The 19,482-nt window shown below is 34.3% G+C and overlaps 1 protein-coding gene across 1 annotated transcript in view; it reads right to left on the bottom strand.

The window, feature by feature from the left end:
- Positions 1-1,156: 1,156 nt before the first annotated feature.
- Positions 1,157-19,482, bottom strand: part of LOC129263617 (1,4-alpha-glucan-branching enzyme-like) — a 40,369-nt gene continuing 22,043 nt past the window's right edge. Inside the window, exons 7-14 of the mRNA XM_064100640.1 lie at positions 17,969-18,084; positions 15,793-15,920; positions 14,302-14,400; positions 13,130-13,412; positions 11,974-12,158; positions 8,891-9,021; positions 7,389-7,506; positions 1,157-5,533 (exon numbers count right to left, since the gene is read on the bottom strand). Of these exons, the coding sequence (XP_063956710.1) occupies positions 5,465-5,533; positions 7,389-7,506; positions 8,891-9,021; positions 11,974-12,158; positions 13,130-13,412; positions 14,302-14,400; positions 15,793-15,920; positions 17,969-18,084 (1,129 nt within the window). The 3' untranslated portion in view covers positions 1,157-5,464. The remainder of the gene's footprint in view (positions 5,534-7,388; positions 7,507-8,890; positions 9,022-11,973; positions 12,159-13,129; positions 13,413-14,301; positions 14,401-15,792; positions 15,921-17,968; positions 18,085-19,482) is intronic.

The raw sequence follows: 19,482 nt of genomic DNA, 5'->3' as shown, positions 1-19,482 counted from the left end.
ACTCCCTCATCCTAATCATCTCATTCCTCTACTCCCTAATCACCTCATTCCTCTACTCCCTCATCCTAATCACCTCATTCCTCTATTCCTTCATCCTAATCACCTCATTCCTCTATTCCTTCATCCTAATCACCTCATTCCTCTATTTCTTCATCCTAATCACCTCATTCCTCTATTCCTTCATCCTAATCACCTCATTCCTCTATTTCCTCACCCTGATCAACTCATTCCTGTACTCCCTCTTCCTACGCTCATATTCCTACTTTCTTTCACTAGTTTGTATCCTGCATCATACTCTTATTTCACTACAACCCATGGCCTGTATTAACAAAGGAGGTTTAGTTAGCCCTAGATAAAACTTAAACCATGGTTTAATTTAATTAGCACTGGCTAAGTTTTAGACCATGGTCTAAGCCTCAGAGTGTTTCACAAAAGATGGTCAAACTAAAACATGGTTTAAACATTAGGTTTTAAAACAAAAATAGACCATGCACTAACTAAACCTCCTTTGTGAATACATGTGTTTCTACCAAAAAATGCAAGGTCATGCAATGTTCAAAGAAAGTTTTTCATGAAAATAAAAAAACTTGACCCAGGTGATGTATACGGGTAGCTGGTAGGAAAGGATTCCTTGAAATTTACACACATATATTTTTTTGCTGTAATTACAGCCGCCAAGCTAAAGCTGGGTTAATAATATCATAGTCCTTTGGAAGCGCATAGAGACGTTATAATCATGTGATACGCACTATACAAGAACTGTTGTTTATTGCTAAATAAGGTCACAAATTTAGGGCTTGTAAACACTGCTCCATTTGGAACAATTTCAGCTAAAATTCGATCCTTTCGGTAGACCCAACATTTTGTTTCTACTGGAAAATCTTGCCTTGAATGACCTTGCATACCCAACGAATAAAGGGGGATGATGAATCAATCACTGGGCAGTGTTTCTGAGAGGTGTTATCTCTCCCCTCCGTCATTCAACCAAGATGTAGTGTGGAGTGCACAAAAGTTTAGTTGCAATTGAATGCAGATCAATAAATTGTTAATTTGAATTTAATCAAAGGAATACCATTTTGGAACTTAATTTGGAAATAGGGGCTAGTGTATTTGTTATTCCTGAAAATACTGGAATTCACATATAACAAACATAATGTAACTACATAATAATGTACTGTCAACTGCTTTATTATTGACATCACAACAAATCATTTCATGATATCATCTTGATAAAATACATGATTTCAAACAATATAATGATTCATCATTTTGAATGCTGAATCTGACACACAATATCTCATTTATCAATAGTTAACACAATTGGCAGGATAAAAAATTTAGATAATTGCAGCAAATTTCATATCTCCATGCCGAACATTACAGCTAAAAACTCATCAAACATTGATACAAGAATATATCAAATTACCATATTCACTTCATTTGCATGCATGGCCTATGTCTTCTCTTATTAGGACTGGCATTTATAGTGTGTGCATGTAGGGTCTTGAACCTCAAGGAAGGCTATAAATGACCTCACTGAGAAAATGCTCAATGAGCACATTATCAATAAACATATAACATAAAAAATTTCCTTTTATATTGGAAGATTGTCAATACAATATAAGGGAACTTTGGTAGGCAATGTAGAAGCAGTCAGTCGGCAAGCCCCTGTGTTAATGAGCAAGATTTATCCAAGTCCTCTCGTGGCTGAATTCATGTCCCTGCAAAATCTCGTGAATTGTGAGACTTTCTTTCTCAAAGAATTTAACCACTTTCTCCTTGAGTAATATTGATTATTTTTGTACCATGGGCAAGAGTAAATGTCACTCTTTTATATTGGTCATTTCTTTTGAATGAAATATTTTGATAAATAAGTTAATTTTTTACCTGAAAAGATGCATCAAACAGAATTTTCTTCTTCTGTTTTCACTTGCAAATTGTGCAACATTTTGTGTTTTAGGCACCAACATTACTTATATCATCAGAAAGCTCAAACTCTATACTTTCTTACAATGTCACTCTTGATATGTGGCATTTTTAGATGGGTCAGCAGCCAGCTTTTTCCATCAAGATGCAAGATGAGATTTCTGTAATTTCTGAGTAACATAAAATCCAGAGTTCTGATTGGCTGAAAAATGTTTTCAACACAACAGGCGCGGGTAATTTGAAGAGATTACCACATGGTGAGTGTGACCTTGCAGAGGCCCAGTGAGGGGAACATTGGAATTTGCGTGGGTGTGTGGTCTCTATGACCAATCAGAGCGCAGTATTCTTGTTTTTGAGCTGCTAAATGTACTTGGCCTATGAAAAGCTGGCTGCTGACCCATCTAAAATACATCTTCTTATAAAAATTATATATTAAAGCTTAGATATTCAGCTTTATCATGATTTAAAAATCATTTGTGCTCAAACAGAAATTAAGTGTGAAAACAACTTTTGTTGCATGAAAAAATTATTTTGTTTCATGTTTTAGATCAAAAGTTTTCCCTATATTACAACATCCTTTTAAAAATCCAAACACATGACCTGAAAGAATGATTCTTCTTCTTTACAAAGATACCAAAAACATGAAATTTGGTCAATATTTAGAGCAGCAATGGCCGAATAAAAAGAGGAGTTTTGGTTCGCACCAAGCTCATTAACTATGCAAAAACCCTCTAGTCATGAATATCACTTGGATAAAAGAAGCTACTTTTTCAGGGCTTGCCGACTGACTGGAAGAGTTTGAGGAACAGAGAGAAATTCGTTGACACATCTAAGAATCAGAGCAAATAAGTTGCAAATGTTTTGTTCATTCACAATAGTTAGGGGGGGGGGGTCAGGAGAATTCAAGCCTAACTACATGGTCCCATGGACTGCATGAATAAGTTGTATTATTTCAGTAATTTGATCATTTCATGATTAAATGACACATTTTTACAGCCTACATGTACTTTATCAATTAGTGAATGAGCCTGCATATACATGGGCCTTTCCACAAACTTTGGGCATAAATTGTGACATTTCAGCATAACTAAACTGGGTTACAAAAGAAACTTATCAAACTTCACAAGCACACTACACAAATTTCACTCAGTCAAAATAAACAAAATTTTTGACACATGCTACATGTAGCTTCCATAATCTTTACTAAGCACATGTCAATAATTAAGAGATTGGTTTAATTGCTAAGAGGCTGTAGCTCCTCAAATGAATTGGTTCTGAAATCCAAAGTCACAAAATGGCAAAAGAAACACCCAAGGAAAATGGGATTACACCACATGGCCATTTTTTTCTTGACTGCTATTGAGTTCATTCATACATTATGCTTCTTTGACCTCAATAGGTGTGTTTAAAATGTTCATTTCATTTCCCTGTAACTTCTTAGTTATTGAGGCAATCAATTAAACATGCTGATGGTCATACTGTGAATAATAAACTGGTAAGTTTGTTTTATCCCATCACATTTTCACTGATCTTTCTTCTTCCATTTTGTGACTTTTCCGGGAAAAAATGATTTGAGGGCTACAGCCTGTTTGTTATTGAACCAATCTTTTAATTATTGACATGTGCTTAGTAAACATTATTGAAGCTAGCCTGTGTCAGACGAACAGTCAACCTCTATTCACTTGTAGAACTCACCACATGGTGTAATGCAGGGAGAGAATTACACGGGGGCTGGGGGCGAATTCTCCCCCGAAATGCTTGAAATAGCCCTGGAGAATCCCCATTCACTTCAATGTTATAGCTAATCCAATGTTGTAGTAGGTAGTGAAAAATAACCTCTGAAAATTAAATATGTTTTCCCCTAATGAACTTTGAGCTATTCCCAATGACATCATATCAGAAACATAAACATGTTTGGGTCTGACTGCTTTAAACACACTATACCTACATGTAAGAAACATTAGGAAGTATGTGTTATAGTTTTCATGCAAAGCTGTCATAAAAATAATAATAGGCAATTTCTCTGATAATGTGGAAGACTTTGTGGCTATTTCATGGACGTCTACTTTCATATCTATCTTAACCCTTTTTTAACTGGGGGGAGGACAAATTGACCCCCCTCCCCGCAAATTTTGTCACTACTCCGCCATGTGAATTTTTTTACTGCATCGCTCGCTAACTTTCAAGTCTTGTGCATCTTTTGAGATCAAATTTGCGATGCCCGGGTACACGGTCCAAAATTATGCAACATTTTGTAAGTGCATATCAGACCCAAAATGTACAAAGTCGATGCAAATTGTATTTTTCAACCAAAAATCATAAATGTGTGATTATGTTTACTTTTGTTGGTTTAAATGGATCTATTTTATATTATTCATGATCGCAAAAGGGTCCCCGACAAACTTCAACAGAAGAAAACAATAAAAAACATAGATAAATAAAAATAAAGAAATAACAATTTAAAAAACAATAAAATACATGAGAATAATATTTTGGCAATTGTTTTGTAGATATTTGTTAGAAATGTAAAAATTGATACTCTCACCAAAAATTCTACTAGCTATATAAAGTGAGTTAAAGGAAAATGCATATACAAAAATTTAGGGCCAATTTCATACACTTATTCGCCTAAACAGCCTTGTAGTTTACATTCGGGTCTACGCGGGTGCAAATTTTTGCGGCGATCACGCAATCAATGGCCAAGATCTGAAGGGGGGTCAAATTGACCCCCATATATCCTGGTCTGAAATAACCCAGATGAAATAGGGTTAAGAGAAATGAATAACAATGTGAACTTCTAAGAGCACTCTGAATATGAACTTATCATCACTATGGAGGTCTTGATTTACACAAGAGTAAAACAGACTTTACTTTAAAAATCACTCTAAAAACACTCTGAATAATATACGCTGAATGTTCAAAATGTATCTAAAACAAATTGTATAACTTGGAGATATAAAGTACATGATTAATAATACATTCAATGTAAATAATATTTCATAGTTTTTCTTAACGATAAGAAATGAGCAAGTTGATAATTCACTTCAAAGCAATTTCTTTCTTTATGTAATATACATGTACATGTAACTGGAAGATGAAATTTTTTTCATATTTGTTCAGAATAGAAAACATCAAGGATTATTGAAAACTGGATCCTATTACACAAAGATGAACAGCAATTAAGTCTAGCAATCAGGTTTATTGGATCTAATTGAGTGGTCTATTCATTTGACAATCATGGTCCCAATAATATGATATAATATTTCTCTCTTATGTACACTACATGCACGAACATTGAAAATCTAACACCTACACCAACACCCAGGGTGTTAATCCATTTAACACTGAGAAATATAAAGCACATAGCCTTATAACAGCGATGGTCAGTTCAGTGTAGAATTGTTACACAGCTTGATTAACACTAAACACAACACTAAAACCCTAAACTTTACATCAACTATTCCCTTGAATACTGATTTGTGTAAAGCCCATAGCCTTGATACACAATGAGTGAGTTGCAGTAGTAAGTGGGTTAAGATTATAATCCATGTTTGATGATATCATCCTCCGATGCAAGTACTATACAAACCCTGCTTGGGATGTACACCTAATAAAACAAAAGATAAATGACAAAACGTTCAAGTCTGCTGGGACCTTTAACATTTTACATAAAATATCAACATATTTTATGTACTTCTATGTACTTCTTATGTACTTCTTATGTACTTCTTATGTACTTCTTATGTACTTCTATGTACTTCTTATGTACTTCTACGTACTTCTTATGTACTTCTACGTACTTCTTATGTACTTCTACGTACTTCTTATGTACTTCTATGTACTTCTATGTACTTCTTATGTACTTCTTATGTACTTCTATGTACTTCTTATGTACTTCTACGTACTTCTTATGTACTTCTACGTACTTCTCATGTACTTCTACGTACTTCTTATGTACTTCTATGTACTTCTTATGTACTTCTTATGTACTTCTTATGTACTTCTTATGTACTTCTTATGTACTTCTTATGTACTTCTTATGTACTTCTATGTACTTCTTATGTACTTCTATGTACTTCTTATGTAGGGGTTGGCGGGGTAAGTTGAGCATAGGGGCAAGTTGAGCCACCACCCTCATTCCAATAATGAATGAGTTGGACATCGTGGTGGTGCCATGTATTGATGACCCATTGCATAACCCCTAACCCCACCACATTTTTTCAACTTTGAAACAAAAAGTACTTTTTAGAGGGAAAAATACAAATTTCAGCCAAAAAAGTAAAAAAAGGGTGTGAAATAGATAAGTGCTTTTTACACGCACACGGCTTCAAATATAATAAAGACATAAGAGCAACATTGTTAGTCCAGGTATGGATCTTCATTCTTGTCGTAGTTTTTTTACATGATGGATGAATAAGAAATGTGTGGATGCGAAATTATCGCATTAAGTTAGGACTGGGGTAAGTTGAGCAAACCAACATGGGGCAAGTTGAGCCATGGTAATTCTTATGGTAATGCATATAACAAACAAACAAACCTTAAAAAGCCTTCGATATGCATGCAGAAAGGAGCAAATTTACATGACTGTTCTTTCCCTTTTAGAGGATGTTGGTATTTATAGAGAATAAGCGAGTGAAAAGACATTAAATAATTGACATGCTGGTTCTTCCCCCATACATTTTGTACATAATTTTTGTGGCTCAACTTACCCCAGAAGGTGGCTCAACTTACCCCACAGATGGGGCAAGTTGAGCCATTTGACATCTATTTTTTCAAAGGTGACAGTGACTTTCAGTGTGGGGGTAGAAAGTTATATGTAGGTGAAAAATATTTCAGAAGAATTAGATTTTAAGGCAAGGTACTTATTTCTACAAGATCATTAATTATATCAATTCTAACATGCAAAAAGCAAAAAGTGTCACAACTTACCCCGCCTTCCCCTACTTCTTATGTACTTCTATGTACTTCTTATGTACTTTTATGTACCTCTATAGACTAGTACTCTAATCAAGTAAGAATCACCTCATGTACACAGACCATGCAATAAACATTTATTCAGGTGGCTACATTTTTTTTCTTCCAACTTTTTTTCAATTTTTTATTCTGTACCACACATAACCTATTTTGAAGTCTTTGAATCAGACCACAATTCTTGTATATTTTCAAGTCTTACCTCAAAGGAAGAAAATCTACACATTAAGTTTGACCCATACTGGGATTTGAACCCGCAACTTTGCAATTGTAAGAGCAAGGATAACATCATGATTTCATTATGATCCAATCATTGCAAATTACTCTATAGCTTTACGATTAGTGACTGTGATAGGGGGGGGGAGGGGTTCTCATTATTTGGCAACCAGTCAATGTAACTATTTTTGCCATGAATATTCATGAGGTGCAGTTTTTGATGGAATAAACCTGTGTTTGAAAGGAAAGATAGAAGTTAAGAATGACAAGCATACCTGTAGTGAGTGTCTTCTTCCAGCGTAACCATCAGTTGACGTAAAGTGTACAGCAGAAGGGTCAAGTCGGTTGTGACCTCCAAACTCTGAGCAATCAGAATTCAATACCATCTTGTATCTACAAATATCATGTCAAGGTCAAAGATCACATCAAGTATGCACATATGTTTATGCCACTTTAACCCTCATATTAATTTTCAACACTGTTTTGCCAAAAAAAAAGATATTATGATTTTTTTTTTACGTTCCAATTTGGTACTAGTTGCTTTATAACTAGTTATAAAGATAACACAAATAATACAAAATAGATGTAGACAAAATTCTTTAACGATTCAACCCCCTTCCCCTTCATGCATATAAAAATGAAATTATGGAAAATACCGAAAATCACCCCATTTCAATGCTACATTGCTTACATCTGAGTTTTCAGAGCAAATGGAAGACTTATCTCTACCCTACATATCATCGGAGGTCATCCAAACCATCGTATCACAAATACGACGGTGCAAAACCATTCCAGAGATAATCGACTTCAAAGTTTACTATAATTTTCACGCTTAGTTCCCCAGCCTTACAACATATTCATTGCCAGAAAAATACATGATTGGAAAGACCAAGACAATTGCTTGACATTGGTATCTTTATTTTTACACAAAACCAAGGATCAGAGAAAATATCGCAAAACAGCTACATGCTTGTAATTTCGGGTTAAGCAGTTTAGATTTTACCTGTACAAAAACGCCTAATCTTAGGCGATACAACAACCCTGACCACAATTTATATGCACGCGGTCAGTCAAAACGTTGTATCGCTTTTTCACGTGCAAAGTCGATGCAGTGCCGATACGACGGTTTGACTGACTGGCATTTCAAGGTTTCAAGGTTTCAAGGTTTATTTATTTCATATCAACAACATCTCACATTTTCAACAAAATCAACAACTCAGTACAAACAATATTATACAATACAGACAATATTATACAATACAAATTATCATAGGTAAGCATAAATAAATATCGTTAAATATATAAATATTTGCATAGTAAGTGCACGCAGCTGTTGTTTGCTTTGCTACAGTACACGTTTTGTATGGGATATGCATATTATATCAACAAATTGTATGGCATCGCCGTGACAATCCCCACATATCTCACAAACGTCAATAAATTGCTTGCCTAGAAATTCATTTATGAATAGAATAGGAATAGAATAATAACAATTATCTTTGTGTGGAAAAAAAACTATTTTTATCTTTTCTGCAATCAGCATGTGTATAATATGATTTTTGGGGAAAAGGAATTGTTTGAAAATCACAAATAACAATACAAACTACTTGAAAAAGGAGTATGGGTACCTCTGGTAAAACGACTGCAATTTTTTAAAACTGTTGAAAACTTTATCATCATTAATATGATTCATAACCCATGATTTTCTTATCCTTTTTTAATATCTCATGAAAAAACTCTAATTAACATGAGAAATGAATTGTTTAGTAAAGGATACTTTCCAGGTAGATCTACACCAACCCTGTAGTCTGGTAAACTCTTAGAGCAATGAAAATTGAAGATAAATAGCAACCGAGATCGTTCAAAGACAATTACTTTATCATCCTCGTGCTTCCAGCTTACATAGGCCTGTGATAAAAGAAAACTAAATCAGTGACTCACTCCTTACACTTAACAAAAGAAAATGTTCATGAAAACAATGCTATCATATCTGAGGTCTACCTAACCTGCAATATATCTTCCCTTTCTCGACATAAGAGCTCTCTTAACCCTATTTTGACCAGGCTATTTCAGACCAGGGCTCCGTAACACAAAGATTAGCGATTAATCGCTAAATGAACTGACCTATCAAGACCTTCGTTGCATGCGCATTTTGCTCAGTTGACTGACTAGGAACCAATCAGAATCGTTCTTTCAAATTAGCGATTAATCGCAAATCTTTGTTTTACAGAGCCCAGGATATACAGGGGGCGGGTCAATTTGACCCCCCCCCCAGATCTCGGCCACTGATTGCGCGATCGCCACAAAAATTTGCACGCGCTAAGAGGCGGATGTAAACTGTAATTAATTATGCAAATAAGCATATGAAATTGCCTCTAACTTCGGTTTTTATGTGTATGTTTTTTGCCTTTAACTCACTTTATATAACTAGTAGAATGCTTACTCTTTGGTGAGAGTATCAATTTTTACATTCCTAACAAATATTGATTAAAAAATTGCCAAAATGAAATTAATTTCTTATGTATTTTATTGTTTTTTAATCCTTATGTATTTCTATGTTTTTTCAACCTTTTGTTTTTAATTGTTTTTTTCAATGAAATTTGTCGGGGACCCTTTTTTATCATAAATAGCATAATATAAATCCATTTAAACCAACAAATTCAAAATAATCGTACAATTTGCATTGACTTTGTACACGAAATCACGTTTTTGAGCAATTTGGGGTCTGAAATGCGCTTATGAAATGTTGCGTAATTTCCGAATCGCGTACCTGGGGTCGCAAATTAGATCTCAAAAGATGCACAAGACTTAAAAGTAAAAAGTCAGAGAGCGGCATGGTCAACAAAATTTGCGCGACGGCGTAGTGACAAAATTTGTCGAGGGGGGTCAAATTGACCCCCCCTCCCCTTAGGGTTAAGACCTACCTTTTTAATTCCTAATATTATGTATGATGTGTTTAAATGATTTTTTCTCTTTAGTGAATAGCTCACATAACTTCTTTACTAGATTAGATAGAAAAATTAATAACTTATTAACTGGCTCAAGTAACTAACCTGTGGACTAGCTAACCAACTAAAACTGTTAATAACTTATTAAATGGCTCAAGTTACTAACCTGTGGACTAGCTAACCAATCAAAATAACTTATTAACTGACTAAAGTTACTAACCTGTGGACTAGCTAACAAATCAAAATAACTTATTAACTGGCTAAAGTAACTAACCTGTGGACTAGCTAACCAACTAAAACTGTTAATAACCTATTAACTGGCTCATGTTAATAACCTGTGGACTAGCTAACCAACTAAAACTGTTAATAACTTATTAACTGGCTCAAGTTACTAACCTGTGGACTAGCTAACCAATGAAAATAACTTATTAACTGACTAAAGTTACTACCCTGTGGACTAGCTAACCAACTAAAACTGTTAATAACGTATTAACTGGCTCAAGTTACTAACCTGTGGACTAGCTAACCAACTAAAACTGTTAATAACTTATTAACTGGCTCTAGTTACTAACCTGTGGACTAGCTAACCAATGAAAATAACTTATTAACTGACTAAAGTTACTAACCTGTGGACTAGCTAACCAATCAAAATAACTTATTAACTGGCTAGAGTTACTAACCTGTGGACTAGCTAACCCACTAAAACTGTTAATAACTTATTAACTGGCTTAAGTTACTAATCTGTGGACTAGCTAACCAACTAAAACTGTTAATAACTTATTAACTGGCTCTAGTTACTAACCTGTGGACTAGCTAACCAATGAAAATAACTTATTAACTGACTAAAGTTACTAACCTGTGGACTAGCTAACCAATCAAAATAACTTATTAACTGGCTAGAGTTACTAACCTGTGGACTAGCTAACCCACTAAAACTGTTAATAACTTATTAACTGGCTTAAGTTACTAATCTGTGAACTAGCTAACCAACTAAAACTGTTAATAACGTATTAACTGGCTCAAGTTACTAACCTGTAGACTAGCTAACCAACTAAAACTGTTAATAACTTATTAACTGGCTCAAGTTAATAACATGTGGACTAGCTAACCAACTAAAACTGTTAATAACTTATTAACTGGCTCAAGTTACTAACCTGTGGACTAGCTAACCAATCAAAATAACTTATTAACTGACTAAAGTTACTAACCTGTGGACTAGCTAACCAATCAAAATAACTTATTAACTGACTCAAGTTACTAACCTGTGGACTAGCTAACCAACTAAAACTGTTAATAACTTATTAACTGGCTCAAGTTACTAACCTGTGGACTAGCTAACCAACTAAAACTGTTAATAACTTATTAACTGGCTCAAGTTACTAACCTGTGGACTAGCTAACCAACTAAAACTGTTAATAACTTATTAACTGGCTCAAGTTACTAACCTGTGGACTAGCTAACCAACTAAAACTGTTAATAACTTATTAACTGGTTAAAGTTACTAACCTGTGGACTAGCTAACCAATCAAAATAACTTATTAACTGGCTCAAATTACTAACCTGTGGACTAGCTAACCAACCAAAACTGTTAATAACTTATTAACTGGTTAAAGTTACTAACCTGTGGACTAGCTAACCAACTAAAACTGTTAATAGCTTATTAACTGGCTTAAGTTACTAACATGTGGACTAGCTAACCAACTAAAACTGTTAATAACTTATCAACTGGCTTAAGTTACTAACCTGTGGACTAGCTAACCAATCAAAATAACTTATTGACTGACTAAAGTTACTAACCTGTGGACTAGCTAACCAATCAAAATAACTTATTAACTGGCTAAAGTTACTAACCTGTGGACTAGCTAACCAACTAAAACTGTTAATAACTTATTAACTGGCTAAAGTTACTAACCTGTGGACTAGCTAACCAATCAAACTTGTCATCAAGATGATTCATGGCTCTGTCAAAGCTATTAAGAAACCTGTATCTGAGTAGATTATCATCAATTAGATTCCATTGTCTCCTAGCGTAGTGATAACTATTATTGTTACCTGGCCTGGGGAAATCAAGCCATTCAGGATGACCAAACTCATTGCCTGTAAAAAGAACAATAAAACATTATACTAGGGACCCATTGCATATTGCCATCCAATGGTAACTACCATGGTAACAATGCTCAACATCCAATCAGAATCAAGGATTCCATGACAGTTACCTCTGTATGGCAAAGGTACCATAATAGTAACTTTTATGCAACCGGTCCCTGGGAAACATTAGCAAGGGACTCAGGGCTAGAAAACAGAGCCCATGATATATGGCTGGTGAGCTCAAAAAGTAGCCATAGAAAGGTTTCATTACGGTATGTGTAAATTTTACCATATTTTACAGTCCGTTCCAGAAAAAATGGAAATCAAGGTTTCCAATTAATTTTCTTATTTTACATACATCATTATAAAGTTTGTTTATTTTTCTTCATTGTGGTACCTATACAGAATGTATGGATTGATGTGTAAGAAGAGTTTGATATTTCAATTACATAATCAAGATCACGGCTTAATAAAATTTCTTTATTGTGTTCTTTGTAATGTTTCTCTATTGTAAATGAATGTGAATGCAGATTCAAACAGATGCAGATTTTGGTTAACAGAGATTCATAAATCTGGAAATGATAAAAGCACAGTTCTTGTATATAGCGCCCATCACATTATGATATAACGTCCCTATGCGCTTCCAAAGGACCGTCATATTATTACCCTAGTTTTAGAATTTGATGGAATTTAACTGTTAAGCTTGATTAATTATTCGTTTAGCCTCAAACTGCATTGATACCATAGTAATGAAACCGGTCAAGTGAACAGTAAGGAATTTGATTTGCCTGAATGCTAACTAACTACCAACCTGTAGAGCAGGATGGACAATTAGAAATACAGATGATGAAAAATAGGGACATTCTAATTATAGTACAGACAGATTTTTATGACAAGAATAAGGACACAGTAGTTGTAGTGGCCCGCTCTCCAGCAAAACTGGGGACTGTCCCAATAATATAAAACTAAAGCAGACTTACCAATGAAGTTAAGCCATGCCTCTCCTCCTAGAGCATGTGTAATAAGTCTTATACATTTATGAAGAGCCATCCCACGGTCAATCACGTCTGTTTGAGGTGACATGACAGACATGTTTGTATACATCTCTTTATCCATCAACCAGAATGCTATCGTCTTATCACCAACAAGAGCTTGATCATGACTCTCAGCATAAGCTATTGTTCGTTCACCATGGCGACGGTTGATCAATGTCCAGACAATATCACCTATATTCCAGTCTTCATCTTTGCTTTCTTTCAGAAGCTGGAAAAAAAATCAAAATAGATTTACATAACTTGACTGAACATGCATTTTGAGCACCCATGCCAACACAAAATCATTTTCAAAACATTCAAGAACTGTTATTTCTAGAAATGCTCTTATTTCTTTAAGAATCTGAATAAAAAAGATAAAATTATTAATCCTTCAATATCTCATTTGTAGCACCTACCCAAACTAACCATTTTCCAAAATGTTTTTACAATATTCAAGAAACGTTTTTAAGTGAATTTTTTTTTTATGTGGAAATGTAAGAAAATATTTTCAAATATTCAAGAAATATTCTACAAATGTCTGAAAGATATAATTTCTTAGAGAATCTTAATAAAAAAGATGAAATTAATCATCCTGTCATGGCTTATTATTAGCACCCAGACAAACTAACTATTTTGGTGATTTAAACAGAAACTCTCCTGGTTACTTTGGGGTGGCTGGTCAAATGTTTAAAGAAATGTTATCTCCAAATGACTTATACCCCTTTCATAAACCCAATAAAACCCAATTATGCGGCTAATAGCAGCATAATTTGGTCGTAAAATCAGAGGAGGACAAGAGTTATCCGCATTATTCTGATGCTGCTATTATCCGCATAATAGCGGCATCGGGACAAGATTTTGAGTTTATGAACATTTCCAAATAATGCGGATAATTGCCATGGTGCAGTCACAAGGTCACCCTTTTCCAACACAACCGCATCGGAGGGGGCGTGTCCAGTTGTCATGACGATTATCCGCCTTTTTCAGGACAGGCGCTCGTAAAAATAATGCGGATAATATTCGGAGTTTGTGAACGCAATTTTTATTGAATTATCCGCATTACTCTTAGGCGGCTAATTGGAGGATAGGTTTTATTGGGTTTATGAAAGGGGTATTACCTTAATCCATTTATCGGGTATAGCCATAGCTAATCTGAAATCAAAACCATTTCCTCCTTCTTCAACCGGTCGACAGAGCGCAGGCATTCCAGACACTTCCTATAAAAAATGAATAGAATTAAGTATATGAAACATGGTTTCTGGTCATCATTATGAATGCTTATATTATTAATTAAGTTCATCTACCAAAAGGCAGCCTTAACCCTAAATAGACTGGGCTATTTCGATGCCTAAGAAGACTGGGGGGGGGGGGGGGGGGGGCTGATCTCGGCCGTTGATCGCGCGATCGCGACGAAAATTGGCACGCGCATTACCCATGGCATTTTCAAAAAAAATCTAATATCAAATTCTGCGAAAAATCTCATTTCTCATTTATTATGCTAATTTATGCGTAAAATCATAAGTTTGCTCTAATTAACAAAATAATGCCCCTAAAATGCTAATTTTTGTATCATATACTCTTTATAGGCATCTGATCAAATTTATTTTAAAAAAATGTCAATATCACATTCATTTTCTTATGTATTTTAATGTTTTCTTAATTTCTTATGTATTTCTTTGTTTTTCGACTTTTTGGTTTTTATTGTTTTTTCAATGGAAATTGTTGGGGACTTCATTTTGACCATAAACAAGATAGAATTAATTGATTTTAAGCAGTAAAAGGAAAATAATGATACATTTTATGAATTTTAGCTAAAAACACTATTTGCATTGAATTTGTACACAAATTCACGTTTTTGAGCAATTTTAGGTCTGCATGCACTTACAAAATGTTGCGTAAATTCGGAACCGCGTCCCCGGGGGTCACAATTTTGGTCTCAAAAGTTGCGCGAGACTTGAAAGTAAAAAGTCAGCGAGCGACACGGTCAAAAAATTTCGCGCAGCGGATTTATCACGAAAAATGTCGAGGGGGGGCTGAATCAGCCCCCCCCCCCAGTCTTTTTAGGGTTTATTTTGCTATTGATTTTAATAACATACCATAATGATATACCATTCCAACAGAGCAATGTGTTTTACACAAAAATAAAATACATTTTCTATATCACAAGATACATGTACTGCTTAGCTTTTAGTTAATAACTCAACATATTTTGTGTCTATAATACATTTTGTGCTAAGAATACAAGCTGTACCTCACTGGGATCACAAAGAGAACTTCGTCTTTTTTTGATAAATAGAAAATTGAGTGCAGCAAGCAAACATTTTGGCATTGGAACAGACAGGTACTGAATATTAAAGTATCATTGCATTTTAGAATCTCTATTTAGACAAGAAAATCTCTGTTGGGGATTTATTCATAAATTTCTCCCATTTGTCTACCATCCCCATCACATATGTTAGTTTACTAGAAGTAAAAAAGTCATTGAGATGGTCTACATTCAAATGATTTTCAATATCAATAAATCAGGCACTCAAAATCCATAGGAAAACAATTACTACACTAAAAAAAGAAATTGGAAGAGGAAATATTGTTAAAATTGTTTTTTTTACCTCAGCTATTGTGACGATCCCAGGGTAGAACGTATGGAGCATGTGATTGGCTAAGGTAAGGTAGGTCAATGCTTCAGTGTCAACAGTAAGACCAAAATAATCACTGTAATCACCACTGAAACCAGTACCTATCAACAGACAGAGAGAGAGAGAGATGGATGGGGAGATTGAGGGGAGGGGATAACAAGGAGATAGTTACTCAATGAGGAAAGTGACATGGTAGAAATATACTGATCTAGTTTTAAACAATTATTGCACATTTCTAGCCACACCATTGACAGAGGAAAATGATAGAACATTATTCTCAAGACAAGTAAAATATGGCATGTAATGATGAATTACAATAAACAAGACGTCATTGTACTAAGAAAAAATAGATGCAAAGAAGAACACATTGTCAAAATGCGATTGGAGAGCATATACAAATTGATAATAAAATTCAATCTACATAATTACTGGCTGTACAGGAAGTAAATGAGGCTTTGGGAATGACAAAATGTGAGAAAAGAAAGGAAACACAATTAACACAAAAAATATTTTTAAAATTTATGACAGACTGGACAGGAGGAATGAAACAGAAAACATTGAAGGGAGAATCATCAGGGATGCCAACCCTGTAAAAGGAATTGGGTTTTTGTACCGGATGAAAAAGCATTTTTGCCGAAGAGAATATTTTCAACTTTCTACGACCGACGTATAACATAATTTTCAGGAAAAAAAAAACCCTGCAGTATTTGTATTTCTAAGAAGTTAAACCTTAACCAGACCGGGCTTTTTTTGGTGCTAGAAAACCAGGGGAGGGTTGAATCAACTCCCCCTTGAGATCTCGGCTGCCAATCACGCAAACATCGTGAAAATTGGCATGATAATAGTGTGGGATGTAATCTACAAGGCTGTATGGTTAATTCTTCCTCCAAAATTAGATTTTTGTTTATATGAATTAATAATGCTAATTTATGCATAAATCATACTTTTTATTTCACTATAAAAAAGCTCCCAGGAAGCAAATTTTTGGTGTAAATATTCTGAATACCATTGCTAACAATTACAAAATCCTGCTTTGAAAAAAAAATTTCTTATGAATTTTACTGTTTTATGAATTTCTTATGTATTTCTTTGTTTTTCGACCTTTTGTTTTGCGTTGTTTTTTCCGCCAAATTTATAGCAGATTACCTTTTTTGAAGCATGATTATGCTACAATCAATTAATTTCAGCTGATGAAAGTAAAAATAATCATATATTTATAAATCAGATGAGAAAACTCCATTTACATTGACTTAGTACCAATCTTGGGTCTGACATGCACTCACATAATGTTGGGTAATTTTTCAACCGCATACCCAAGCATTGTAACTTTGGTCTCATAAGATTTCTAAGTAAAAAGTCAGCGAGCTGCGCGATCAAAAAATTCCTGCAGCAGAATGGTCGCGAAAAATGTCAAGGGGTAACCCCCCATGCTTTGCGCGATATTTCCAAATCGCAGAAAGATAGCACTGCAAAATTTAAAGACGTTTTTCTTTGAAGTCTCGTGCAACTTTTGAGACCAAATTTGCGACATACGAGTATAGCATCGCGACGCCACATGACTTTTTACGAGACAATGTCTTGCCGAAAATGGCTCATTTTTATACTTTGTGCACAAAGTCTATGGGAGATGAAATTCATAAAAGGGTGATTATTTTTCATTCTAATAATTAATTTAGGTTTTAAATGGTCTGTAATAATTTCCATGGAAAAAAAATGAAAAAGAAAAGATGAAAAAAATAAGAAATACATTTAAATTAAAAAAAAAAAAGAAATATATAAGGAAAAAATTTGCTTTTTCTTTGTGGAAACCTTTAAATTAGATTACAAAGATGACATCTGGAAAAAATAAGAAAATTTGAAGTGAAATTGGTTGTTAAATTTGCAAATAATGTTTTTCATGAATAAATTTGCAAATTTCATTCATAATAAATAAAAAAATTATAATTTTTCAGAATTTTTTTGTATAGGCTTGTAGTTTATATGGTAAAGAATGTGGGTGCCGAATTTCGGCACAATCAGAAGGGGGGCATCCTGCTCCCCCCCGGTCCTCAATAAATCTCAAATAGCCCAGTCCTTTTACGATTAAAATACTGCAAAAAAGACCAGTTGGCATCTCCCTTAGTAGTATTGCCAATTTAAGGATGCTTACCGATTCCATGGTGATGATAGATCATTGAACTCACACCATCAAATCTAAAACCATCAAAATTAAACTGCTCAACCCACCAACGAAGGTTAGAGAGGAGGAACCTTAATACTTCCCAGCTATATGAAAGAAATCAACAATATTACAGAAGCAATTAGAATGATATGCAAGAAATCAACAATCTTACAGAGGCAATTAGAGTAATATCATAATACTAAGGAATATTGAGAACTTTGGCAATGATCCGAGTTTGGTCAAACTTGTGCTTTCTGATTTTTTTATCTCATTAGTCTGACAGACTTGCACAATGAAGAGATCGACAAAGAAAAATCAACCAAGCATAATGCTGAAAATTTCATCAACATTGGATGTAAAATAAGAAAGTTATGATTTTATTTTCGCTTATTTTTAACAAAACTCAGTGAAATGCAAATGAGAGATTTGATGATGTCCCTCACTCACTATTTCTTTTTTTTATTGTTTGAATTATACAATATTTAAATTTTTAAAAATTTGACAATAATGCCCAACTTGACTTCACCATAAACTGTTAAATGATGGTAACTCCACATGTCCTGTGAGGAATAAAATTCTGTTACACATGACAATTAGGAGAATTTTTTTTTTTTTTCATATTTCATATAATACTAGGAGTGGGCTATACATGGGTCAAAAATACTTTTTTTGTAATTTCAATATGACAACAGTTTTTTTTATTCCTTGTAATGTATCTCAACATGAAATGACAATATTTTTTGTCTCAGGTCCGAGAAAAAAGTGTGCCGGGCCAAAATCCAAAATGGCCGCCAAAACCCCCTAAATCACAATTTTGGCCACAACTTTTTTATTTGGTGGTCAATTTCTCTGGTTTTGGTGTCTATTCATATGTTTTGGGGGGCAGGCAATTTGTTTTTCCTATAATTAGTACTTTTAAACCATTATTTGTAGAGTTAAAAGGTAATTATACCTAAATTTTCCAATTTTAGTAGCCTTTTTTCAGCCAAAAAGTAGGTTTTATCATCCTGGGGTTCTGGGATATTAGATGGTACGAGGTCAACGATAGCAAGCAGCTTCATATAGCTATATTGCTTTTATTCCTCCACTTTGGGTTTTACGGATATTTGTGAAATATATCTTATTAAATAAAAAAATGTCAATTATCCATTGGGGCTAAACAGTATACATATGTACAATGTACTGTACATACATACTGCACTGCATAAATGCATTGGCCACCATGACAGATAACAAGGCTTGTATAAACAATAGTGTCATAGAAATGAGCTCTCATGTTTAGAATTAGATGCCTCAGAAATTGAAGATATGTTTTGTCTCAGAAATTGAGGACATGTTTTGTCAAATATGCTAATTTAGGGGGCGGAGAGAGGTAATTTACACTGTAGCTATTCTGGGCCCCGTTGCATATAAAAATTTACCATTATGTTAACTTAACTTAATGGTAACTTGCATGCAATCCTTTATTCTGATTGGCTGTTGATCAGCGTTACCATGATACT

This window comes from Lytechinus pictus, chromosome 6 (genome assembly GCF_037042905.1).
Source record: "Lytechinus pictus isolate F3 Inbred chromosome 6, Lp3.0, whole genome shotgun sequence".
Classification (NCBI taxonomy): Eukaryota; Metazoa; Echinodermata; class Echinoidea; order Temnopleuroida; family Toxopneustidae; genus Lytechinus; species Lytechinus pictus.
The sequence above is the reverse complement of the archived record's forward strand: the minus strand, read 5'-3'. Positions and strand labels throughout refer to the sequence as shown.